Source organism: Drosophila subpulchrella, unplaced genomic scaffold (assembly GCF_014743375.2).
Source record: "Drosophila subpulchrella strain 33 F10 #4 breed RU33 unplaced genomic scaffold, RU_Dsub_v1.1 Primary Assembly Seq354, whole genome shotgun sequence".
Taxonomy (NCBI): domain Eukaryota; kingdom Metazoa; phylum Arthropoda; class Insecta; order Diptera; family Drosophilidae; genus Drosophila; species Drosophila subpulchrella.
In genome coordinates, this window is record NW_023665577.1 from 2455455 (window position 1) to 2482783 (window position 27329).

The 27329-nt window shown below is 40.7% G+C and overlaps 1 protein-coding gene across 2 annotated transcripts; it reads left to right on the forward strand.

The window, feature by feature from the left end:
- Window positions 1-86: 86 nt before the first annotated feature.
- Window positions 87-27329, forward strand: LOC119560093 (homeobox protein HMX3-A). 2 transcript variants are annotated; one of them, XM_037873413.1, is made up of 4 exons: window positions 87-932; window positions 25853-26031; window positions 26686-26768; window positions 26821-27329. In XM_037873413.1, the coding sequence occupies exons 1-4, from the start codon at window positions 227-229 to the stop codon at window positions 27056-27058; spliced, it is 1206 nt and encodes a 401-aa protein (XP_037729341.1). In that variant the 5' UTR covers window positions 87-226; the 3' UTR covers window positions 27059-27329. The 2 variants fall into 2 exon arrangements, with proteins under 2 accessions (XP_037729341.1, XP_037729342.1); XM_037873414.1 differs by having other exon boundaries at window positions 26831-27329.

The window sequence follows — 27329 nt, forward strand, 5'->3', positions numbered from 1 at the left end:
AGCTGGCCAAAAGAGAGCGAGAGCGAGAGAGAGGGAGCAGCACTAGCAACAAATTCCGGACAAGCCATTTTCGTTGTTGGTGTTTGTGTTGCACGTTGTGCCGACGTTTTTCGTGTGACAGCCGCGCGATTTTGCCGACGCGTTTTTAATCGCGAGTTGAGAAGACCATTTTCTACAGAGAATATAGCCAGGATGTGCTAAGTGGCTAGCGGAAAACCACCTGAAGATGCCGCAAAGAACCCCCAGTCCGGCCAACTCCGAGATTTCGGTGGGCTCGCCCAGTCCGCCGCCCACGAGATCGCTGAACATGAAGCGTTTGCGGCTTTTGAGGAGTCCTGTGGGCCTGGAAAATGGCCGTCAGAGATCATCACCCGTCAGGATCAAGAGCTTTTCCATAGCCGATATCCTGGGCCGGGGAAACGAAGAGGGCAGGGAGGTGGAGAAGAGACCGGAGAGGAGTACGGTTCCGAATGCCCTGCCAGGAGTATCCGCTCCTCTGGTGCTGATAAACGAAAGATTGCAGATGCCACTGGTGCAGAACTGTCCACCGCCGGCTGCACTGCATCCGTTCTTGTCGCCCGCCCTGCTCCACAGCTACGAGCAGCGACTGGCCTGGGACTACCAGCGCCAGCTGCAGGAGCACTTCCAGGCCCAGGCGCACCTGCTCCGCCACATGACCTTGAACCCCGCCATCATCGCCTCCGAGGACGGCAGCTCAGAGCGTTCCCAGCGGTCGAGCAGCAATGGCAGCACCGACTGTTGCAGTCCCAGGCAGGTGGAAAAGCTGGAAAACCGAACAACCCAAGAGGCCAGTGAGGGAGCCCCGAAGAAGTCGCAGGAGCAGCAGCCCGCGGGGGCGGGAAAATCCAGTGGCGACACCCCTCTGGACGCCCTCTTCCAGCTGTCCACCAAGAACTTTGATGAGGAACAAGGTGAGTAGTTCCGTATATGAGTGAAAAGCCATTAAAACAATGCTGTATTTATGAAAACCATTATTCAATGTGCCCTATAAAGAATAAAAAATCGAAATCGACTGTGAATTCAGAAGGTATTCTAATTTCCTTGCATAATTTCAATATATTAAATATATATATGAAATTTAAATGAATTTATTTATTATTTATAAACTATATATTATATTTTAAACACTATACTATAAACACATTTTATAAAGTTATAACAACTCTTAAAAGCCGTATAAAATCTCCACTAACATGAAATAAAAAGGGTTTTGTATTTGTTTCCATATGTTTTCTTTTAAAAAGTTCCTTATAACAACGATTTATAGGTAACATGAGCAATTTTTGGCAGCTACAAAAATATCTTCCTCCTGAATTTATATTTACTCAGCGGTCGCCATTCTACTCTGTGCACACAACCGCAATCAAATTACATTTTAATATAAACTGATTTCCCAACGAGACCCATCATAACCATTAGCCCGGCCAGCGATTGATCAATTGTTGTCATTACGCCTTGATGAGATTCTGCTTAAGGCGTAAAAACAGTAGTGAGGTCAGTCTGGTCGGCCGAGGTGGCTAAATCAATTTCAGGCCGGCTGGCTGCTCGCTCGGCGTCGCCTTTGATGGCGATTGCCTTTCCCAGACCCAGACCCAGTCCCAGTCCCATGCCAAGACCCACTCGAGAGCCCCAGCCCGATGATATGATGGTGCTCCAGCTCGGATTCACATTCAGAGCCAGGCTGATGGCTTATGGCTCTGGCGCATGCGTATCGTTCGGCATAATTTGCTTAGCGGCGTTGATTTCTCGTTAAGTCGCAGACGCGAACCGATTTATCCCACACTCGAAACAAAACTGCAATCCTTAAAATTAGAGATGAGATCTACATTTGATAAAAGGTATTGTACCAATACTATACAATAATACCATTCCATAGTAAAATTAAAACATTTTTTAAATAACTATGATCATAACATACTTAAATCAATCAATGCTATTTTATCCAAAATACGGCTACATAGTTACTGGTATTTTATTATTTATTCTCAAACAAACATTTGTTTGTTTTAGATTATTGTAATGACAATCTCCTACTATGTGTATTTTTGGTTATAATTGGATATTAATTTGTTTGTTGTGAAATCGAATATGATTATAATTAAGAAGTAGTTCGCTTACTTAGAACACCATTACAATTTGAATACAAGATATGCTTATAAATTTAAGATTTTTTGGTATAAATATATTTTAACTCAATAATAAATACTTATCGGGGGTACTAAAACCATGATTAGATGTCTCTTTCTCTCTTCTTTTCTCTTTTAATATTTATTGAAATTTCGTGGCACACTAGTTTCCGTATTTTCTCCCAGTGCAGCTGCCAGCAATCCATCAGCGAACCCATGGTCTGCGCTTTGCTCATCAGCTACTGAAATTGAATTTACGCGGCGCACGTACAACGGGCAATTGGTTCGTGCTCCACTCCGGATTGCCGTACTGCTGGATTGCCACAGAGCCATCTAATCAGCATCAGCTGATTTGATCGGTTGATCGGTTGATCAACTGCTACTGGCATTGAGTGCCGCCCGGGATGATTATGATTATCGCTCAGGGGCACTTAGGCGCCGCAGTTTGCGAAAATTGTATTATATTTCTTTTCCCAAGGCAGCATCCGGTGGGGAGATCGGTGGGGAGATCCGCATCGACCCTTCGCTTCCTGCAACTCAAACTGCAGGGCAATTTGCCTGGCTGATCAAAAGCCATAACCGGCCAGTTGGGGAAAGATCTGAGGCACTTCCGCCTGGCAATTAGGAGCAGCGACAACTCCCATTGCAACACCATCGTAGATCCACTTTGGCCTGCTCACTGCTCATGACGACTGCCAGCAGATTGGCAGCAGATAGACCTAGAACAGCCCATGTAGCACATACAAAATAATTACAATGCAAATGGCTGAAAACTTGCAGCTATTTGAACAATGGACCTGTCGTTAGGTCTTGTCAATTACGAGTACGGGATATGTCTTCACCGAAGGTTGGGTGCCCTTTGTCAAGTTCTATATAGGTTGGTAGTATGGGTAATATTTAGGATATTGATTCAAAATGTTTAATCTTACACTTAAGCCGAAGCATATATAACAGTGTTCTAATTTATAAAAATAATTCTGATTTGAGAATGTTAATGATAGCCAATTTCCCACAGTTACCCTTTTTGGAAGATTTATCTTTCCCTCAACATTGAAGTCAAGATGAAATAATTCAAAATATGAAATATTTCTTTATGGTAGTAAGATAGTTATTGAATAATAGCTAGTTAGTTAAAATTGTTTTTATAAATTCATAACATCCTATGCATATTTACACGCATTTTTAGGTATTATCAAGAATTGCTAAGCTGAATAGAAGCACTTTCTCAAGATACTTTAGAAAGTTTATCGTTATGGCTGGGACTCCCCTTTTGGCAGGGTATAACCATAATGGCAGTGAGCTAAAGGGGGCGACTAGGGCAGAAGAAAGCCCAGTTGAGGGGTGATCAGCACGGGTTGTTATAGCTGGCTGCCGCTGAAAAGTTGGCTTGATGAAACGCCAAGACAATTGGCACAGACAGCCACATTATTGAACGCACAAACGGCACAGAGAGCGGCGGATGCATCCCTAATTACAATTTAATTACTAAAACTTTTCCCACTTGACAAAAGGCGGCGGCCATGGCTGAAGACCGAAGACCGCGGCCCAGCCGAGCATGAACCACCAAACGCACCGCAGCCAGATACATTTACAGACCCCAGAATCGAAACAAACTCACCGAAACTCACACAGATACGAGGGCCACAATGATGATGGCACTTCGGGTTGACAGTTGATTTGACAGATAGCAGTGTAAACATTTTACAACATGCGGGCTGAGGTCGCGGGGGGCGGAGCAAAGTAATAACGAAAAGTGCAGGGGTGTGGGGTTTTGGGAGGTGGTGGTGCCCAAAGAGTCAGAGCTAATTAGTTCAACTAGACGTATACTTAATTTCGAATGAGAGCAAAGTCGAAAAATGTAAATAAGTGGCGGATTGAGCATAAATTATAGTTATAATTGGAAATCCGCACGGATAATGGGCCGGGTCGTGTGCTAACCACCATGCAAATGGATCCCAGCGAGAGCTGTTAGAAGGCAATTTTCAGACACGTCAAATCAAACGATCCATAACCGGTCCACGTCTAGTACTCTTACACATATGTATGCCCCATCGGCGGGTGGGGTAATAGCTTTTTGAGATTCTACCTCCCGAACAACGTGACATTCTAAATGGCGTGCCCTGGCTATCTGGGTGGCCTGCAACGCCCCACCATATATAATGCAGGTATTATATGTTTATCTGCTGTGCCAGATAGATTTCCATCTTTCGCATTAGTGGCCACTTGCCCTGTAATTGCTGCTCAAATATTTGCCTCGAGATCGTGGCGTATTAAAAATCTAGCTCGCCGATAAAAGAAATGCAAGTGCTACGTGCATCGAAACCCATAAACAATTTAGCACTCTGCTATTTGGATAATAACAAATGTGCACCGATAATTTATTGGTATTTACAAAATTGATTTCATTTCTATGGAACCTAAACACAAATCGCAAGCCCTTCAGAATCAGCAGTGCGCAAATTACTCAATTGCACTTGCAATTTCATTCGTTTTAAATGCTTCCCAAGAAACCCATTCAATGGGCTAAAACCCCTGGCAAAGTCAACAAGCTGCGGGTTCAGAACACACATAAATCAAGCAAACAAAAAGAAATCCCATCCCGCCAGAGTGTAAAATAAAAATTCATTTCAAATGATTAATAGCTGCACAGCGTTTCAACAAAATTCGTTAATGACATTAAAACACCGCGCGAATACTATAAAAAGTGTTTGTATATTCGCATGTGTTTATTAAATGCTATAAGGCGAGACTCGTTTGCCTCAATAAAATCGAGAAAAATGACTGCGGGCACAAACCGTTCTAACGTCGCATAAAATATGCATGAAATATTGCAAAAATGCCTCCGAGCAGCCGAAACAAGTTGACAAGCCGGCGCTCGGCATAAATTCTCTAATTAACGGTTGCGCCTCAAATCTTTTATTAAAAATTATAATTCGCTTGTAGTAAAAGTGGCAGAGAAATATGAGTTTGCGTGCGGGCTGACCATAAAGCATTAGCATTAATACGAGCCGGGGAAAACTACGAAAAAGAAGTAAACTAGGGAGACCTGCGTGGCGGGCTTTCAAAAATGGTTAACTGCCTACTTTGCTTTCACTAACCCTCGGCCCTCAGGGATGGAGACTCGCATGCCAAGCCGTGGTATTCCATATTATACCATACTAAGCGGTACCACTCGGGTGGTCCATCATCATCACGGGGCACGGGCACCCCTCGAGCAAATTGCATACCGTATCTCGCTCGGTCCGGTTAGAGCCAAAGTCAGAACAGCCAGGAGATGCTCAGATACAAATATACTCGGATAGCCAGATACCCAGATAGCCAGCTACTCAGATCCTCAGATACTCGAGTCCCGAAGAGGTGTGCGAAAGCAACGCACTGAAGGTGTTACCTGCACGCTTTTGATGAGCACTAATTGAGCTCAGGTTGCATTTTTCTTCTCTGCCCATTACCCGCGATCGGGCGGAAAGGGGTCCATCGGCGTCGAGATCAAAGCCGGCAGGCCGATCATAAAGACAAGCGAAAATCAAGCATCGACAGTTGCACAAGAGACAGCAAATGAGAGAATTAGCCGGGAGACTGAGACTGAGAATGAGAACGAGAACGAGACTGATAGAGGTGAGAAAGAGAGTTGGCCAAGGAGCGCTACATTTCGGTAATAACTCTATCAGAGCCATATGGGAGGCCCAGGCCCAACTGTTGCCAAACGTTAAAAAGGGTTGGCTACACTGAGAAGCAATAAGGAAATACTAGACCATGTTAACAAATTTTAACAATTTAGGTATCATCTTTGTAAGGATTATCTACAGATTATCTTTGATAACATTAAAAAATAAACCCACTTTATAAGCAACATAATTTGTAGCACTTGATACTTCTTCCCACATCATTTGATTGTTTGTAATCATTTGTTTCTTGATAAAATACTAAATAGAAATACATATTTGCTTGAAATGTAAGTCCTGAAATGGTTTATCTAATAAGCACTTTTTATAGATCTATCTGTTTTTATATACATTTTAAAATATTTTCATTATATATATTTATATAATATTATTTATTTTGTAAAGTTTAAGACGCTACATATATTTTTGTATTATTTTAATTCAATTCCCTTCTTTCCGTGTAACAAATGAACCCAGAAAGGGGCAGGAATGCGGCATTCAAGTCAGGACCTTGTCAAAGTTCTTAAAAACGCATTCGCATTCTCGTTCGCACCGCGATTCGCATTCGCATTCGCGTTTTTGCCAAGCATTAATCACTGGCCCGAGTGAAGAGCTGGGACCGCCCGAGCTGTGAATTTTCGGCATGTGTCGAACATCAAAAGCCCGCGCCACGCATAAAAAGCCATTTAAAAACGCATTTTCTGCCTGGCCCCATGGTCCCCGGGGGCGAAACTCCTTGCTGACCCCGCGGGGCCACAACTACAGCCAACTAACTGCACACTGCTTTTGGCCAAGAGTCCACGGTCTTGGCCAGGAAATGCAGAGCGCGAGATTGATGCGTTCACGGACAGCCCAGCGAACTACTGCAGACGGAATGCGGGGTGGCCCAAAGGCTGGGGGGAGGGGGGTAATACGCATTTCCTCGCGGCTTTTCCAGCTGCACATTATGTGGGTCAGTTGGCGCCGGGCCTGGCGAAACCAGTTTTCCATCCTAGGTGTTGGCCATTGTGCAGATATCAGGATTCACTGCGAAAAAATATGGCTAAATAGAAAGAATATAATCACTATACAAAGTCTTTTCTTAAAAATATTTCCCATCCTAGGATCTGATTCTCATTCATTCATATTTTCCTAATATGTATTGTTTTGTTTTTAAGTAAACTATGGGTCTACACAGAGAAAATTCTGACGTTCTCATCTTAGTTGAAAATGTTCTCAAAAATAGAACGACATTTTTAAGTTGAAAATGTTTTTATATTGCTCTAATCAAGTTGAATTTTCGGTATTTAAGTACATTGTACATTGAACTATTAGTTCAGTCCTTAGTGTATACTTATCAAAAAGTTATTAAATAAACTCAATTTAACTTTTCTCTTCTCACCATTTCGTTCTTACATTGATACCAAAATGTACTTACACGGTTTTTAATACCGAATGTTCTCAATTCAAGAACAATGTTCTCATTTTAAGAACAATGTTCTCAATTCAAGAACAATGTTCTTAGATAGTTTTCTCTGTGTAGGATATTATCATTGATACGAGTAATATCAGAACTTAATGTAAAAAAATATGGCAAAAGACAAAGAAAAATAGGATGTTTAACACTTTTTTTTATAAATATTTTCCATCAAAACATCTGATTATTATTTATTCACTCTCTCCGATTATTTATTGATTTTTTTCCAAGTGAACTGTGGATTTGAAGAGACGTGGCTGTATCTATAATAATCGTGAAAATGCACGGCGACAAATCATATTTATATGCCCATGTCTTTGATGATAAATGTTGAAAAGCCAGCATAAATTAAAGCATTGAAATCATTAGCAGCGATGCCGAACAAACGAGCGGCGATCGGAGGATAAAGGGGAGGGTTTAACCAAGCGGATGGGGAAATTATTCACAGCTACGGATCGGGCGACATTAAGGCGAGGGAAATGCCCAGATGCAGGAGCCCAGGGTGGAACTCCACTTCCTCCGAAAGAATTCCGATCGGGCCTCCAGTTCCACAGCCTGCAAGGTGTCTGCTCTTTTTCTGACCATTCGCTGCGCCGACAGGTGCAGGCATCATCCCGTATCCATTCAGTTCATCTAGATGTCTGCACTTCAGTTTTGATGAGCCCCGAGTAGCGTTTGATACATTGTAATATAACAGGATTCGTCAGGGCAATCAGACCGAACCAGACATAGGATCTTCAAAGAACGTTCAAAATGTAAAGCGTGGCGGATTCTTAATGTCTGTCGATAAAAATATGAAAAGTAGCAATCTTGATAAGATGGTATATAGGGGTAAAAATATTATAGGAAAATTTAGGGAGACTTTTGAAAAGCAAGAGTAAAAACTGGGTTAATTTTAACACCCCTGTCCAAGTGTTGTAATCGTGGTATAGGGGTTTGTTGTAGTCCCTAACCCAAATAGTGTAAATTCCCCGTTCTTACATTACATTCCGTTCCTTTAACGTAAGACTGAAGATTGTCTTGAAAGTGGATTTTAGTTGCCCACATTTTCACTAACATATTTTTAAAAATAAGTTTTAGATCTTTAAGTACTTGGTAAAGAATTTTTTCAATCGCATTTTTATTTAATTGACTTAATCTATTTATCCAAAATTTTCATACTAAACCTTTATAATTATTAGCCATCACTGAATCTTTTAAGTCTTAATGTTCTCAATCAATTCGGATGCATAAAATCATTTCCTTTCCGACGATTGACTTTCTCTAATTAGTGTATTAAGTCATTTTCACGCCTTCCCCTTTCCGAAGAACACTTCCCCCGCATTGTCAGTACATCAAAGAGCATATTCAGCCCTTCGCTGGAACATATTCGAAATAGCAGAGTCGAAGGGCATAACAAATTTCGGACCGAAAAAGAACCCAGTGATTTGGAAAAACAAGCACAAGTTGGTGTTATTGTGTGGATGGGATGTTGATGTTGCTATTTACACGCAACACGACTGAGAACCAACCACCGACAATCACCGCAATAAAGCAAGCGAAGAACGACAAACTTCACGCTAAAATCGAAGGAAGCTGTGAAAAATGTTTTCTTCCCCCGAATCGCTTCCTCCAATCGGGTATATATAGTATAGTATGGTTCTATATTGTTCTGCTGCTACTGTGGACAATGTCAACAAAGCATTTAACACCTTCATCGAATAACGAATACCCACCCCATGTGCTGGTGGGTATTTGTGTAATCGTTTATTAAAGTGTGAAGAAAATTAATTTGACTATCTGAGATGTTTGCCGCTGTTTCTATGGCAAATGACTTGCAATCGCTGACAAGATTAATTAATCCCCCTTGTGCAGCTGCGGGGAAATCGAAGGGAGAACACAAATGTTCGCCCTAATTGATTTTCTTTTCCACTGCATTTCTCTTCAATTTCATTTGTATATCTTTTTGCAGTGCAGAATTGTTGTGACACGTCTCGTTATGCCAACGAAGGCGTTTTATTCCAGGTTTTGGCCATATGCAGATGAGGTGTTGTACAGGGAAAGAAATAGTTACAAAATAAAAGAAATAATACATCTACAAAATTAAAACATGCTCTTATTTACTTTCAAAAATATTATATTGAATGATGATTTTTCTATACATTAATTGATTATATACAAATATACGTGCATCAGTATTCTATAGATTATGTGTCGTACATATACAACATACAAAAAATATGTGTTAGGTTTAGTTTAATATTTATAGGTAAATTTGGACGTATAACTTTTACCATTTAATAATGTTAAATAGATATTGAGAATTGCATTGGTTGAAAAAGAGCCAAAAAACCAGATGGCGACTAAAACTTATTTAAGTAGTCGCGAGAAGTCCTGTCTAAAATTCATTATTTCAAACACGATACTTTCGAAATAAATTGTTTACTTTTTTGAACATGTTGGGCTAAAATAAATATAAAATTTCCTTAAAACGATAATCGTTTCTTATCAATTATTTTAATCTGTGTACCGATTAATTTAATTTAGTCTGAGTATGTACTTTTTCGCATTTTTTCCGGTGTATACATATGCTTAGTTGTCTGGGGCTGTTTCATGTCCGCCGACATTGCAACGCCCCCCTCCCCTTTCGGGCTTTAACTTTAACTCCAGCTCGTGTATGCACTTTTGACAAGTAATTTAATAAAGCCAGCGACATGGCGCGTTGTTGTTGCCAAAAGGTGTTGCAGTTGCTGCTTAAACATGCATAAGCCACGTTAAGAGCGGGGTGGGAAGTGGCAAGTTGAAGGGGAAAGGGGGAAGGGGAACCACCGCCGTTGGCTCGAGTGCCAGTGCCAGTCAGTTAGTCACTCAGTCGAGGAGCAGAAAAGCCGAAGAGCCGAAGACCAGCCTTTAGTTTATTTTCGTTGCTGTTTGATTGCAGCTTGTAATCACAATTAAAGTGTTAAACATAAATGCCAGGGGCCAATGGGCAACTAACGAATGTAAAAGAGACAGTCAACAAAATATAAGGAGGCGCACAAGGGTTGCTCACTGTTTTTGGTGCTCAAGTGGCCAAAAGTCTGGGGATCGGCCGACGGTTTTCTGGGCTCGGAGTTTATCATTTCATGGACATGTCTACGGGCTGACAGCTTTGGAATTTCGGCAGTTTTTCGATTAATTAATTGACTGCCTGCCACCAGCCAGCCAGTCAAGTTCGAATGCATTTAAATGCTAAGTTTAATTTGTCATAACAGCGGAGCGTGTGAGCAGAACTAATCGGATGGGGGTTGGCCTCAACGGCTGTTTTCTAAGTAAAGAAACACAGTGTTAACTTGAACCAGGGCTGACTTAAATAGCAAGGTTAAGCATTTTAACTTACAAATTATATTTATATTATTTATTTAGTTGATGTCTGTTTACTAAATAATGGCAAATTACCCCAAGCCTTGTTTTAAGCAATGGTCTATGGGATATTTGCACTTTAAGATTCCTAAATTAAAAAAAAATAATTTTATGCCTTAAAAAAATGTTAAAAAAGACAAAAACATGTTAAGCTACGTATCTTTTTTAAGGTAATGTTAAACAATTAATTTTTTTAAAGTAATATGTAACTTTTCAAAAGTGTAATAGCATAAAACCATAACATCAATTCGGTAATACAAATATTTTATAGGAAATGCTTAGCCCAAAAACCTTATTAAAATTCCTCAATTTAGAAAAAACTTTCCCTAATTATAACCCCATTTCTATCAGTGTAGAATCGTTTACAATGCAAAACTGGACTTAATGAAGCGCTTTGCGGACAGATCGCGACAGGCCAACACCTTTACAAATTACAAGTCAGCATTTAAATGGCCGTAAATTTTTATGACACGGCGTCTACCAAATAGTCCACTGGCGATCAGGCAAAACGGGCTCATTAAGATGCCGGGCGAAGATCTGTGTTCCAGTTCCACATCCCAATCCCAATCTCCATTCCAATCCCAGAACCGCGTCCATCAAAGTCGGAGCAGTTAATTGATTTTAATGTGCCAATATCCTGACTGGGTCGTCGGACACGAAACATGTGCTGGCGATATGGATCGCCACTTTTCATTAATCGGTTTGGTGTTAATTTATGGCGTATCTTTATGGCCCAGACTCGGTATCAATTGCTTCCGTCTTCTGTCGGCCATCGCGGTGGAGAATCCACCCGGCAGACGTCACTTCAGAATGCACTTGAATCTCCTTCCAGCCCCCAGTTCTCGCTAATTACGGCAATTAAAAACCACTAAATGTAGTCAAGAAACGAAATTTCCTATACCGATCTTCGTCGTCGCCGTCAAGTGTTCCCCAGCCAGCCAGCCAGTCAGCCAGTTGAGTTCAAGTGGCTCGGATTCCCGAGTCCCGATTCCAGTAATAAAAATTACATCTTAATAAACCATAATTACCAAATGGAACCCCGAGTGTTTTGTCAAGTAGGAGAAAGCAGCCGTCGGCGGTATCCTTTGGTGCCCCTGCCCAGGACACTAGTCAGATATCGCCGCTGATTAGCCGATTAGCCGAGAGTTTGGCTTAGAGTATAGCCCCTCCATTAGCAGTCCCAGTTGCATTACATTATCGAACAACAGCCACAACTGCAAGTCATAAACAATTTCAATTGCCGTTGCACATTCGCAACACTCAATTAACGCTTTTCAACAAAGGCCCGGGCAGCACTATACCCCATACAACACCATACAACGGCAGCACAATAACAATAATAATAATGCATTCATCACTTTATGACGGGCCCACATACAAACTTGGCCTAGACAATAGTGTCAACCATAAAGAGATTGCAAGCCCGAGCGGCGTATCTATTAAATTACGCTTAACTATGTGCTTTTGTTGGCCCAGTCAGTGGTATTGGTAGTATGTGTGGCTGTTGTTAAGGCCACTTAAGATCGCGGAGGCTGGACAACAAAGGAGTTTGCCATCCGATTGCCTCTTCTTCAGCATTAACACTACCCTCCCTAATAAGTATACATGGTAACCAAAGAGGAGCCCTTCTTAAATTTACTGCCCTTCGTATCGATGTCTCCAAAAAGAGCAGTAACAAGACATCAATTGGTAACCCAATTCGTAGTTCCCTTACACATTCAATTTTGCCAAAAATAAACGGCCCACGTAGCTCGTTTTGGCGGACACAAAAGCACCAAAACATATGAGCGAGTGTGTCGAATCTACTTGTGCGAGCTCAGATGTGAAATACGTAGGAAATAATACGAATTTTTCATAAATTCTCCTTAAGCAAGAGTGCGTGGGACTCATGGGATCGCTGAAAATGAGAATGCCGTAGCATTCCCGAAATACCCTATATTTTTAGAGAGAAATACACAGAACAAAGTTATACTCGTTAGATATAATAGAAGAAGATTATAAAATATAATAATCAAATCAAACGAATTTGATTTATCTATTTAGTATTTGATATTATTATGTAGTTTTATTATTTCAATTTTATAAAATTTATTAATATTAAGTCTTTTATAAAATGATCTTGAAATTAGAACATACGTTTCCTGTAAACTGGAATATTTTTAATTTGTTTTCATTTTTTAAGCAGGTTTCAAAATTTTTTATTTTTAAGAAGGGTTTTTTTACCGTTGTGAAAAGTCTTAAAAGGGTTTAGGGTAACATCATGTTTCTTGCCATTAAAGCAACATTTATGACCGCTCTGGTATCCCTGGTTAAAACTAGACCCCTTTGCAAGGAGAGACCCATCAAAAGCTGTCCACATCCTACTCAGATCCCAAGTTGACTGCATTTTATGCCAATTCAATTGACAATGACCGCTGTATTTCCCCCGGGGTAGTACGCACATTTGTGAACGCCAACGTTATTGTCATTGGGCATAATTCCTAGTCGCTTTTTCTCGCCGCAATACGCTGCGTATACGTGATGACCACTTGGGCGAATGCAACTGCAACTTCGCCTGCGGCTGTATCTGCCACTGAGCAAATGCATAAACTGCTGAATTTATGCGCATTTGGCAGACCGGAGGAGCTGGGAGCCAAGGTGGCTGCCAACGGGGCGTAGATTTAATTAAATAAATTCCGAGCGAAGCACTCGGCATCGTGGCATTAAGTTTTTGTTTTTTTTTTGCATATTTGTGCGTAAATTTGTGTTATAACTGTGCTAATGTATGCGTGCTTGTGCGTCACCTGCAATTAAATAAATCTGCGCATTGTTTGCAGTGCCGTTAACGTGGCAACCATAAATGGGACGGCAGAGTCTACACTCTCCTTTTATAATGGTTTTAATGTAGGATAGTTTCCCATAGAGTTTATGCATAAAATAAATAATAAACGAAATTTCATAGTCACGTTGCTCAGGTTATTTTATGCGCACGCAATTTTATTATAGAGAAAGCTTCGCAAAATTGGTTTTATTTAGAGCGCTGATTTCTCAAAATTCGAGATCCGCACCTAACTTTTTCTTGAAATTTAAGCAATTTCAATCTTGAAAGATAGTAAGTTTCTTTAAGTAAATTTGCTAACTCATAGTAAATAAAGTCAGATCATTTATTTAAAATATCCTTTTATTTTTAAATTCTGCACATAATATATTCACAACAATAATCTTAAAATACTTATAAGCCCATTTCAAAATTTTACTAAACAACATTTTTGTAAGGATGTGCTTTAATAGTTGAATTGGAATTATGAAAGTGTATTAAAAATTGTATAAATACCATGGCTGAGAAAATAAAACATAACATACTTACATTTTTATTTATATTTTTCAAATACACCTTTACACTACCTCATATTTTTGAATTCAATAACGGGTTTTTTCGTTTGCAGTGCAGACAATGATGTGTTCAAAAACTGTATTTGCACAATATTTATTGTTAATTTATTAAGCTTGTCATCCGCCGAGCCTTGTAATTACGAAGGCGAAATGTGTGCCACGCCCACCGCAGCCCGAGTGTCGGGTCTACAACAGATATACATATACAGAAACACGCACTCGCCGAATCGGGCATATTTCAGGCATATATCAACGGCTTAACAATTGGCTCAGACTTGTCGTCAGGTGGCCATTGCCGTTAAGCCTGGCTCTTTTTTCCCCAGCCAATTTCCATTTTCAATCCCGTTCTTGACGCCTTGCGTGAGCCCCTCCCCCCGCCCACTTCCCACATTTCCAGCCCCACCCGCCCCTCACGCACTCTGATACTTTAATTTATGGTCTCGCCTGCAGTTTATTTGTCATGCCAACATGCTGTCGCCGTAATTATACACATAACCGTAACTAGTTTTATTTTTTGGTGCAACATGCAAAACATTTTTTACGGCCCTCGTAACACGAACGCACATCAAAAGCGCCATGCAAATGGTCGCTTGTTATGGCTAATGGTTCGGATCGGTTGTAAAGAGAACTCGTTCTGAAGACCGTCAGTAGAGGATGCAAAAACGGTTATTGGATCCGCAGACGTGGCTATTTCAGCTCAAATGAATATCGAGACGGCTGGGTAATTAGTGTATATCTCACTTGATTGGAATGTCTTTATTTTGTCGCTTTTAAATTTAAGACAAGATTATTAGCAAAGAGTTGAAAAGAAATATTGGTTGTAAATAAACACATATTACGAAACCATAATCACGTAAAGTCACAAATTAAATTTATTAAAGATATTGAAAAATGTAGAGAGATACATTTTGAAAAAGTTTCAAAATAAATATTGTAAAAACAAAGTATATGTCAATATATTATGCTTGCCGAAGCTAACAAAAATACAAAAATGTAAAACATCAACTTCTGTCATGAAATTAATATTTCTAGTCCAAAGTGTAACCAATTTGTATTTATATCACACAAAACACCTCTTAACGGGGTAAAAGACTAGTGACGATCGCACCTTCTATATACAAAAGTTCTGATATCAACTTTTACGACTAAAATATATTAAACGACCCACTAAGTAAATACACCCTAAAGATTTTTCGTATTCAGGCTATATAAAGTTAGGCGACTATCCTTTGCACACCTTCCATCTTGCACTTCGTCACTACGTGTGCTGCCGTCCACAATGATATATTATTTATCTATTATTTTACGTTTTTATTTGATTGTTTTTACTAATATTTTTTTTAAATACTATAATTTTCACTTATTATTCATTGTTTGCTTTCCTTAAAACGTGGCTTATTTTACAGATATATTCCGGTATGCCAGCAATGTGTATTTGGCTACATGTTCTTCCAAACTTGAATGAATTATTGCTAAAATTATTTTATAAAAAAGCCTCTCAGCTGGTAGCCAAGTGACATTTTTCCACCTCCTCTTAAGCAACGGCAGTCGGCACTGAACTTTCATTTTATGGCGCTCACTAAAAACAAAACCTACGAGCCCGGCCCACTGCTCCTGCTTAAAGCCGCTTATCTGGCCGGCTATATCGATAAACATAAATTAGCCGATATTGTCGTTGTCGCCCCAAACCGGCGACTACAAGCTGAAAACGGCCGACTGCCAACTGCAAACTGCCAACTGGAAACGGCCAACTGCAAGCGGGCCAACGCCTTTTCAACCTTTTCGAAAACGGGCAGTCAACATGCAGGCGCACATAAAAACTCACCATAATGATAACGATAATGATAACGATGCGCAGCGGTTTGTTGTTTTACAAGAAAATTATGTATTATTAGCGCGCAGGCGCACACTGCGATGAGAGATGCACTTGTTTGTCGTCCTGCTGTGCGATCGCAGTGTTATAAAGATGCCTGCTTTATCACTGGGGTTTCGGGATCGGCGGGATCGAAGATCAGGGAGATCACGGGGCTAGGCGTAGTTAGGCCCGCGTATCCTCGGCAAATTAACTTGTTCCTGAGTTGCGAGCTCTGCTCGTGCCGCAATCCCATGGGCCCCTCCTCATGGGTATTAACGGAAATTTATCATAAATTCCAATACCCTACTACTAATGGGCGTTGATTAGCTAATTTGCTGCGCTCGTTTCATTTTCCACTCATGCCCGCCAAGTCATTTCAAATACTTAATGCTCGTTGGCTGCTTTTCGTCGTCATTGCCGTTCGATCAAAACCGTCGGCAGCATATTTGCCAAGATTACACTGGGGAAAAACGGGTGCCTTAAATGATAAGATACCATAATAAAAAAATAAGTTTTCCTTTATAAAAACAAACCCATTTAAAATATTTATGTTGGCGTCTAATGCTTATTTTAAAGATATAAATTTAGAATACTCCTTAAAAATAAACTTATTAAAAAGGGCTTAAAAATAGTTCTGAGTTTCAAGATTTCAATTTAAAACGCTTATTAAATTATTTGAAAAATCGCAATAATAAATCTTACTTATAAAAAGGACATCCGGTATTTAAGATAACCGGTGACTTGTTCACACCAGGCAGGTTAAAATACTTCCCTCTCTCTTTCTTCCTTTTTTGTGAATGTCTTCTACTTAGGCACACCTCCCATTAATTTAGGTTATCTTTTCCTAACCTTAGTTAAAGATAGTCGATTATTCCCAAAGTGTATTGGTCTGTCCATCTCCTGATGGCCGTATCAGCCGGCGGCTTGTTTGCTTTGATCTCCGCTTAGGAGCTACAAAATCATTGCTCGCCCCGAAATAATGAATGAAATCGAATCGGAGCCAAATACCGGGCTGAAAACAAATTAAATGCCGTTTTGGCTTTGTGCGTTAACAGAGTCTGGTTAGGCAACCGACGGATTAGCATAGCGTGTTGTTACTGTATCATTTTTGGCACGCATGTGCACCGGCACTCCTTCTCTGTCCCGCTCTAACCCGACCTGCTCTCCCTTTCTCTCTCTCTGGGCCCAACAATGAGAAGATTAATTTATGTTATTAAGTCGGCACCGCCGTCTTTGATCTACGCTTCTGCGAGGTGTAAGGTAGGCAAGTCAATGGCGGTGGCAATGCCGGCACCTGAAGAACCCAAGCCCCCGCCCAGAACTACAGAACCACAGAACCACGGACAATCGATGCCCAGATCGAGATCTTCACGATCAGATCCAATCCAGCGAGCAATCGATCGATCGCACGACCCTGACCACAGAACAGAAGACTCGGACTACTCAGCTACCTGCAGCGAGTTAGATTGCCCCTGGTCCTGGCCAAATCGAAAGTCGAAGGGGTCCCAGGTTGAGGAAGTCATTCGTGGATTCTGGTTCCGACTCCTAACTCTCTCTGCCTGCGCATCATTACATTAATTTGTAATTTATGACAGCTTGTCATAATATCAACGATATTGCGCCTGAAATCCTTAGCGGGTGCACTGGAAAAAAATAGTTGGATCTATGTAAGGGTTAAAGCAAAGGGTTACGATATAATTATAACAATTAAATATTTCTAAGATATATATTTATATGCAATGGATATTTAACAGAAAACATAAAATAGAATAATATAATATAATAATGGGGTTATTTAAATAGCGTTAAAAAATGAATTTTAAATTGTATTTAAAAGATGAAAAAATCATATTTCTGTACCTTTTTTCCTAAGTGCAACAAACTCATCCCCACAAGTTATTCACATTTAATCAAATTTAAAATTGATTCCCAACCTATGTTTTTCTGTTGGCCTACGCTCATTAATAAGCCCCTCGATGTATTTTCTTGTTCGCTGCCGCTTTGGTTTCGCTGAGTTGTCAAAACTATCGTACAATGTCTCTGGGGCAAGTTTAGCGGCTCGGCGATCGCTAGATGGTTATGGTGATCATCATCAGCAGGGATAGGGATCGGGATCCATTCATCTAGTGGCTGCTCGGGGCATTGTTGGCTTTACATGCCGTTGTCAACGCTCTTTGTTGTGCCACCAATAGAGCGGCGGCGCCTTTGATCCGGCGGCCAGTTCAAAGCCCCCAACGAACTTCTAACTCAATTAGTGTGTAGTTTTTTAAACGGTTTTGATTACAGCGCATATTTCTTGCCATCCAATAGCCCCATCCGACAACATAGAATGCATGCTACTTATAAAGACATTAAGCCAGCAAACCCATCCCGACTGGCCCACATTGGAGTCGAGTGCTGAGGAGGCTGGTCCAGAAGTCGGAGGTGGGGAAGGGGAAGGTCACTCAATTAGGGCGCAGGATCCTATCCCGAGAGCCGCCGCCGCCCGCTCTTTGATCGCCTTTTAATGATGATGACCATTGTTAGCTGATGTTAGCGATTGCAAGCCCAGATTTTCACTTAACATCAGCCGCCAAATGCCGCCGCCGCCCCAGATCGGGAGGGCTTAAAGGGCATGCAAACATAAAAATGATGAAGTGGAGTCATCCGGGCAAAGGGGGGAAACTGTGGGGAAGCAGGCATTGACTGCTCGGCGTCCAAATTGCAATGCTACGTAATTTTTATTGTCTCGCACCGACCAAACGATGCGCACACAGTGGTATAAATTCTATTACCAGTTGGTCATAAAGTTGCTGTCATGGGAACTGGACTCATTAATAGATATGAAAGCTAGTATTTTCAAAATGTTTGTTTTGCTACAAAAGATAATGTGTTATTATCTTACTTTAAATTGTAAATTGCGATTCAAAATCTTAATATATATAAAATTTTCCTATTGGAAAGGTCAGGGTTTGTCTCATAGGACTCTGCTGGCTTATCCTATCATTAGGGACATTTTTTTTATAAATTCTTTTACCAGTTGGTCATAAAGTTGCTTACATGGGAACTTGACTCATTAATAAATCAATGGTCTGGTATACTTTTGTTTTACTTTACTTTACATTGAGAAATGCGTTGAATATTTCGTATGGGACAGAACAGAAATTGACCTATAAGTTAATGGTAGTTTATCCTACCATTAAGAAGATATTTCTTAATCAAAAAAACAGCACATATTCCACTTGAATCATAATCACATCTATGTATCTACATACATAAGATACATGTATTTTAAGCCACTTAAGTTTTACTTATTTATATTTTAAGTCTCAAGTGCAGAAAAGGACCTCTTATAAAGTGGTCATATAGGATAGCAACATGTACTCAACTGGAAACCCGCACGAATGTACACTATTAAGCATTACAAATATTTTTTAAACCTTAACGTGGCTTTCAAAGATGTTCTTGATTAACTCATAACTCTTCACTCTTGGGGCTACTCTTAAAAAACGAAATTACAATTACTTTTTAACAATGTTCTTGGAAATAAAGGTTTACATCGACAAGTTTATGGTTTTGACCCACTGTCGACCAAAACTGCAGCCTCGGGAGGCGTCGAAACATGGTTCTTGCAGACATCGCCTGGGATCCAGAGACTGGCTTGGAGCCCCCTGATCTTCATCTTCGTCTCCATCGCCACCTCCATCCCCGTCCCGCTGATCCCAATTCCCAGTCTGCAGCTTCGTGCCCGACCGACTCTTACACTGACTGACTTCATTGCTCTTTACGTTACGTTAAGTTTAAGTATACGTTGCCCACTGCCCGAGCGCCATCTCGTTTAATCTGCCTTTTAGAGGGCGTGGCCATAGTATTTTATATGTGCTGATCAAAGAGAGCCGACACTTTGTCCCGGAGCCGACGCGTTGCCCCCTTCCCGGTCCTTCCAAAACTTTTGCGTAGCGCATGCGCAACGGTCTGATCGTGAATCATGTGGCTTTTGCTAAGGATGGGGATCGGGATGGGGATCGACTTGGATGGTAGGATAGATGGATGGATGGATGGGTGTGCGGAGGAGGAGAATCGGTGTGTGGCCGTGGCACTCTGGGACTTTTCCCGTCTGGGCCTTACGTATTCATTATTGAATTAAGGATGACCACGTTTTCGGCGCTTTGTTTGGCTGCGTCGGAGTTGCAATTGATTTGCCAGCCATTAAAATCAATCAAAATATAGAGTCGGGGGTCATCTTAGGAGTTCGGTTGCAATTACAAGAGAAAGTTGCAACCGCTGAATCAATAAATTGTTAGAACTTGAGGTATCTTTGATAATGTACACGAAATGCTTATTTTTCTTAAGCTTTCCGGTTTCGTTTAATTTTCTTGGGGCCAGTGTAATTTCGGTGCCCTGTAAAGTGAGTGAACATCGTGCGCAAACGGTTTGTTGGTTTACCCGTTTATGTTTATACTGGAGTACGAGTCCTCGGGTCCATTGAAAAGAAAGCGGCCGACTCTCCGATCGTTCGATACATGTATGAAGAAATTAACCCTCGAAAACATCTGATTACTGCCCCCAGGTACCGTTGACATGTTCTTCCACTCTGCAAATTGCCGGGGCACTCGGAAATTATTGGCCATGTTAATGTTTACAAGATGTAATATCGCAATCAAAATAGCTGCGGGCCAACATGAACATGAAAACTTTACGCTGGGCAGTGACGCTTTGCCTTAATGTACGAAAATTTCAATTAAAGAGAAGGGGGAGAAAACCCCAGAGAAAGTCCTTGATGCCGAAAGGTAATCAGTAATTTTAATAGCCTGAAGGTATTCGACTTTGTAGAGGGCGCCCTCTATAAGTGTTATTATCTTGATCTTATAACTTTTAAGAACTATTCCGTTCTATTTCTTAAAAACAGCGATATTATTTTGCGCTTATATGTTTTTCAATAAAAATGAATCCTAGTTATAAATAGAAGGCGGTGACTAAGAGTCTTAAATATGATTATAAATGTTCCCCAGATACATAAGCTTTAAATAACCTTGTGAAATATGAGCCAAAAAGTATCGGCTCTTTTCTGGTTGATCTATAAAAGGCCTCTCGGAATCAAGTCCCATCAGCACCTCCCTAATAACGTCCATTTTGGGCTTAAAATAACTTCGGTTACCTGAACATCCAGCCAGTTTCCAGATCTCAGGGGCGGTACAAATGACAACAAAATACAAAAAGTTATTGGACGCATTACGAGCGTGTAAACAAGCAGCCAACAATGACAGTCGACAGTCGACAGCCCAGTTCGAAGACCGAGACCCCACCAGTCGACAAGTCACCAGTTTGGATGTATATTGAAAAGAAAATACCAAAATTTATAACTTTCTCGTTATGGAGAGCTGCGCCCCGCGCTCCACTTCGATCCGTAATGATAATGGGAATCTCCGTGGCCAGCTCACTTTGTCGGCGGCTAAATTTGTCTCATCTTCTTATATTAATTTGTGTTATTGTGTTTCGGCTTTCGTAGGTCCAGCAACAGCAACAGCCATAATAATAATAAAAGAGCCAGCAAACAAAGGTAGCCAAAAGGTATCGGGTTTTATAACCTGCTCGAACTCATCAATTTCATTGCTAACAACACGCAGACACGCCAAAGTGAGAAAAATATGCAGGGCCCGCCATCGACTTTGATCCGGTCTGAATCATCGCTGGGATTTCGTATCTCAGATTCCAGATTCCAGAACCCATAGTTGTTATTCTGCGGTTATGTATTCTTATTTTCGTTTTCGAGAGCGAGAACGAGAACGAGAGACGCCGGCAACGTCATAAGTAAATTTCTGGCGTTGTTTCGGGGATTTCAAAAAGCCATTTAGAATAAATTAACCGGGACCTACCGCTAAAAAGATCTCTGATCCGATGGGATCGGATCACAAAGAGGCTCTTCCCGGCTTCGTTTTCGTTTTTGTTTCGGCGTTTTGAGGAAGAAGGTGAAGCAATGCGGGAGTGAGCCCCAAACAGGATTAAAATTAGTTTTTGATTACGCTTTCGAGCTTCTGGACAACGCAATTTGCGGTCTGCCCCTGCAGCTCCCCTTCTTCTGACCATAATTAGCGCTTTTAGCCCAACTCTTTTGCATCCGAAGGTCGCCTTTGTCCTTTGCCGGTTTCAGTTTGTCATAACTCTGTGGTGGCGGCAATCTTATAAAGCTATTGGCAGGTATTTAGCCAGAGGGACCCCTGAGAATGTGAAATTCCTTGCGGTCGTAAATCCCCCGAAAAGGCAAAGCTTCTAATTGAGTCTTCCGCTGGCAGCCCGAATCACATTCCACATGTCATGCTTTTGGCCTGGTTCTGCAGCCAAATAAAATCCGAGCCTGGCTACCTACCTACCTACTCGTCTTTCAAAGGGTCCGCTGCCATTCGAGGCATTTGAAGAGCGTGTGAACAGCAGGCACCTTGTGGCCAGCTATTCAAGTATTCCCCGGGCATTAGCATTAGCCTTATCCGATCCAAACGATACGCATCTTGGTAGCACCCATCGAGTGAGCCAAGCCAAAGTATCTCGAGATTGTGATCTCGACGGCCTTTTATTATGTTGTTCGATCTTATGCATGCATCCCCGCAGATAAAGGTTACCATTACTGCCACATATTCGGCCGCTGGCTGATCTCGGCTGATTGATTTGGAGTTGGCTTTAATTGAATCGTTCCTCGCCCTCGGACTTAATCAACATAATTGCTCCAGCACTTTGGGCCTTACTCTGGTTCTTAGCCGCCCGAGCAGCTCGTTTTCCAATAGGATTTCAATGGCTGCTGAGCGGAAGAGCCGGTCGTGATCCGGCATTAACCAGCGAGCAATTAATTAATTGCTGTTAATTTATGTGCCTCCCAGTAGCAGAGTCCAGCTAATTTGCCTAATTACCAGCCACACCATTAGCCATGCGCACAGGTCTGGGCCCAGATTGGTCGTTGATAAGGCACGCCATCTCGAATCGCGCTGTGCTAGTGCACTCGAAAAAATATCGGGGGTGAGCAAGGTGTCATATTCGCATCACAAATAAAACAATCTCCAAGTCTAGAAGTTGGGAATTAAAAAAAATTATTCGATTTCGGCATTGTTACTTAATAACCAACTTAAATTGTTAACTCATATTACTGTAAAATATTTCATGTAAAAAGGATCGAAAATAAATAACTTATTATTTAATAAGTTTATACGGCTAACATTACTGGCGTTTTAATTTAAAAATATAATTTCTTAATTCTGTATTAATGTCATGTCAAAAATCTAGTTTGTTATCTTTTAACTGATGGTACATTTTACGGATAGCAAAATTATTTTTCTTAGTGTGTAGTTAATTTATTAAACGATAAGATATTTAACAGTTTTCAGTCAGATAAAACGGAAAATGATATTGAAAAATAAAAATTTTTGAATACTGCAATTTAACAGAATGACTAAAGTTAAAAAGGCATTGAGAACTCGGCTCAAAAGCCATTTCTAAGCTGTCAAGAATTATATTTTTAAAACTGTGAGAATTTAGGTAAACAGAGCCAAAAATGTTTAAAAATAATAAGAATGAAGTAATAAATTCATATTGATTACCTACAAATTCTCCAAATAGTTCGAGCAAGTGGCTTAGATGCTGAAAAATAAGGTCAAAATAAGTAGTTTGTAACCGAAGAAGATTTAAACTATAATAAGTGTTTATCAATCCTCGATATATTTAACTCATTCTGACTTTTTGAAGTGTACATATCCCCGCACTAGAAGCAGACCAAACCTACTTGCGTAAGGACAATGCGTCATTTTGTTTGTGTCTCAATTAGCAACGCTGCCAGGAGGCATAAGTTATGCTTACTTCCCAGACAACGGGAGCAGCTCCTTGGATCCATTGTGCTGAATGTAGACCGGTGGTTCGGTGACTCGGTGTCACCGGCAACTCTCCGCCGGCTGTCACAATGATTAGTTATGCTGATGACATTATTTGTTGGCCACCACACGAGGTGGAGGTGGAGGTAGACTAGTGGGTGCTCAGGTCGTAATTCTTTCGGCAAATACCCGTGCACTGTAACTTCAACTCCGTCTGCGTGGTTGTTAGTGCCACAACTGACATACGCTCTCCATGTGGGTTAAGCCATTAACCAGGCTCCGACTTGGTCCAGCCCCCGAAGTGGAGTTTCCTTAATTAATAGAGCTCAGCAAATGGCCAGAAACACACCCACCATCGCGAACCCCGACCAGTTTTTGGCCAAGAGAAGGCTTGCCATGGCTTTTAATTAGAGGCGTGGCTAGGACGTGGTATTGATGGTAAGTGGGGGCCAAATTAAATTGGCTAATGAAGAATATTGAACTAGTTAATGAATGGAATACAGTTATACCCATAACGGTTGATTTTAAAAAATGCTAAGATCTTTAAAAAAAACTAATAAAATTGGTATATGTTTGATCCTATAGTATGCTGAAGCGGTTTTAAAGCATTATATAGGGGCAACTTCATTACAAGTCGTATAAATCCAACATTATAATATTGTGAACAGTAAATAGTGCAGTGTTTTTTAGAAAATATAGAGAATATCTCATTTATTTTTCTATTCTTTAGTTACTACTTTTCTAACTTGTTTTTTATTGATATTAAATATCTGAAGCCGTAACTTTAAAAAATTCAAATACTAAAAACTTTATCAGGGGTGCCACAGAAATCAATGGTAAGACTTACAAAACCACACGATGTCTGCATTTATTTAGGAATGTTATTAATTGTGTTAGCAACAATCCCCTTTGATGACACTACTCACGCACATTTAGACTGCCTTAGGGACATTCCTGCCGTTAACCTTTAATTAACTCTTCATGTTCCTACTCCTGTAAATGGAAAACACCTAAATGTGTGCTTCCTGCCGCCAAGGATCCTTTCAACCCTCGAGTATTATGGCAAGAGGCGTTTACAAAACAGTAGATTATCTAACCTCACAATAAACACATCAGGGTAGTGTCAAAATGGCTTTAACCACAAGGCCGCAGAAAAAGAGAAGAGGGACTGAATCAACCCCGTCATCCTTTCGCTGTTCAAGGACCAAATTCGGGTGTCTTAATTGTTATTCGTCGGACATGTTTAGCAACAACAAAGTTGCCCCGACCGCGTTTCCAATGCGCAGCTGCCATTTTCATCGTCCGACTTCCTGAGTCCTCGGCTCCCTCCCTATACCTCCCTTTATATCTCCAACTTCAGCCCTATAAACAAACGACGCAACAGCCATTTCCGTTGATACTTTGGCTGGAGCACTCATTCCCATTCACCGCGATCATTCCGCAGGCAAATAAATATCGGGCATTAATAAACACTCAGCCGAAAGGCGCAAAAATTGAATTGCCCACGATAAATAAACAATACCTAATGGGGTTGGGCTGGCATCCAATGAGTTCGCCGGGTTGAAAGCCGTTTCCGCCGAGAAATACTTTCGAAAAAGATACCAGTAAAAACATCAATCAGCCGCCGTATTACCTTTAAACATGCCAAAAACAAATACCGGCCATCACAATCCCAATCAAATCAAATCCCCATCGAATCGCTTACGAAAACAACACAGGAAAAATCATCCAATAAAACGCGAGGTTATAAAACGAAGAAGCTAGAAAACCCCCTGCCTGGCTTTTATGGCCACCGATTTGTAGATGTCGATTGTCTATTATGAATTCCATCGAATTGGGTGTTTGAAATTGTTTTAGCCGAGCATTTCACTGATTGAATTGAAAGTGCCAGTGAATGCGTAGAGATCGGCCATAAATACGGACATTAAAGCATCCTCACAATGCTCTCCGGAGAAAGGTCAGACCCTGGTACTCGTACTCGCCTGCAGAGGGCCGAAAGCCCCATAAACTTTTCCGTTTTACGATCAACCGTGTGAAGCGTATAAAAAGTTGACTGATCGCTGAATAATTTACGATACCATCTGACACCTCTCTGAATCGATTCCATTGCTGACATTGACTTTAATGTTGATATTGTTGTCTTGCAGATCCCGCCACGCTGAACATATTTGCCACGCGATCCAATCCAAAGAAGAAACGGAAGTCCCGCACCGCATTCTCCAACCAGCAGATCTTCGAGCTGGAGAAGCGCTTCCTGTACCAAAAATATCTATCGCCTGCGGATCGCGATGAAATTGCCGGCGGCTTGGGCCTCTCCAATGCACAGGTGAGTATTGAAATGTCTGTAGGTGCTAGCTAAAAAAGAAAATACGGTCCAAAGTCAAGAGCACATTATCCTGAATGCTGCAATTCAAAGTTTTGTTCAATTCTAAAGTAAATGGAACATGGTTTTATACTACCTTATTAAACATTTTAAACATTACAGGTAGAAAATTTCTTATTCTATACACAATACATAGTGTTAAAGATCATCCTCTTAGGCCATTTTGGCTTTTCATAATAGAGCCACTTAGCTCCGTTATTCTAATACTTCAATTTTAAAAGATATACGGAAACACCACAGATATCTCTACGGTTTTTAAATCCTTTTTAAACATCATATTAGATGTATAAAAGTATGCAACCATATATTTTAAACATAAAAGTACAATGAACTCATTCGGTATGACGACTATACTTTACCCACTGCAACCCTTAGTGAAATCTGTGACAATCTACTTAATCACATTAATCTAAAATTCTACGAAATGAAAATCTTCATACCAAAGTTCGTTGCTTTAATGTTCCGCATGTCATTTATTTATAGAAGTTTTCATTTTGTATGCTTTTAATTGAAGTGAGTATGAGGCTTAATTCGATAAAAAGTATTCTCCTCTCTGTATAGCTGTGAAAAGATTTTAATAGATTTCATTTAAAACAGGTCATCACTTGGTTCCAAAATCGGCGGGCCAAACTCAAGAGGGACATGGAGGAGCTGAAGAAAGACGTGCAATGCGAGAAATTGTCAGCGAACCAAAGCTTTTTAAAGAACGTTAATGACTTGAGTATTTTAAAGACCCGACCAGTCAGCAGATCCCAATCGCTCGCACCACCATCTCCACCACCAGCATCACCACCTCCCCATGCAGAGCATCGGGTCGGAAAAGGATGCGGATCGGGAGAAGGACAAGGACAAGGATAAGGAGGAGCTGCGGATGCTGAAGCTAATGACCCTGATGCGCTATTCGGATGGCAAGTTGCTATATACGCAACCACCGGCCGTATATTTGCCCAATCCACAGGCAAAACAGTGATTAGCTTAAATTGTAAACTACTTAACACAACGCTTTTATCTGCATCTAATTTGCAAAAACAAAAAAATCACAGAGCAAGAAGGAATTGCAAATTTATTGTGTTGATTTTGTTAACTCAAGTATTAAATTTGTATCTCCCCTGCATTCGACTTCAAAATATTATATTTCAATGTGTATGATACTATAAAATGTAAACAATTTTAGCTTGTGCTAAGCTTAAATCATTTATTTCTAACAGTATATTGAAAAAGTAAAGCTTGTAAAGAAAAAA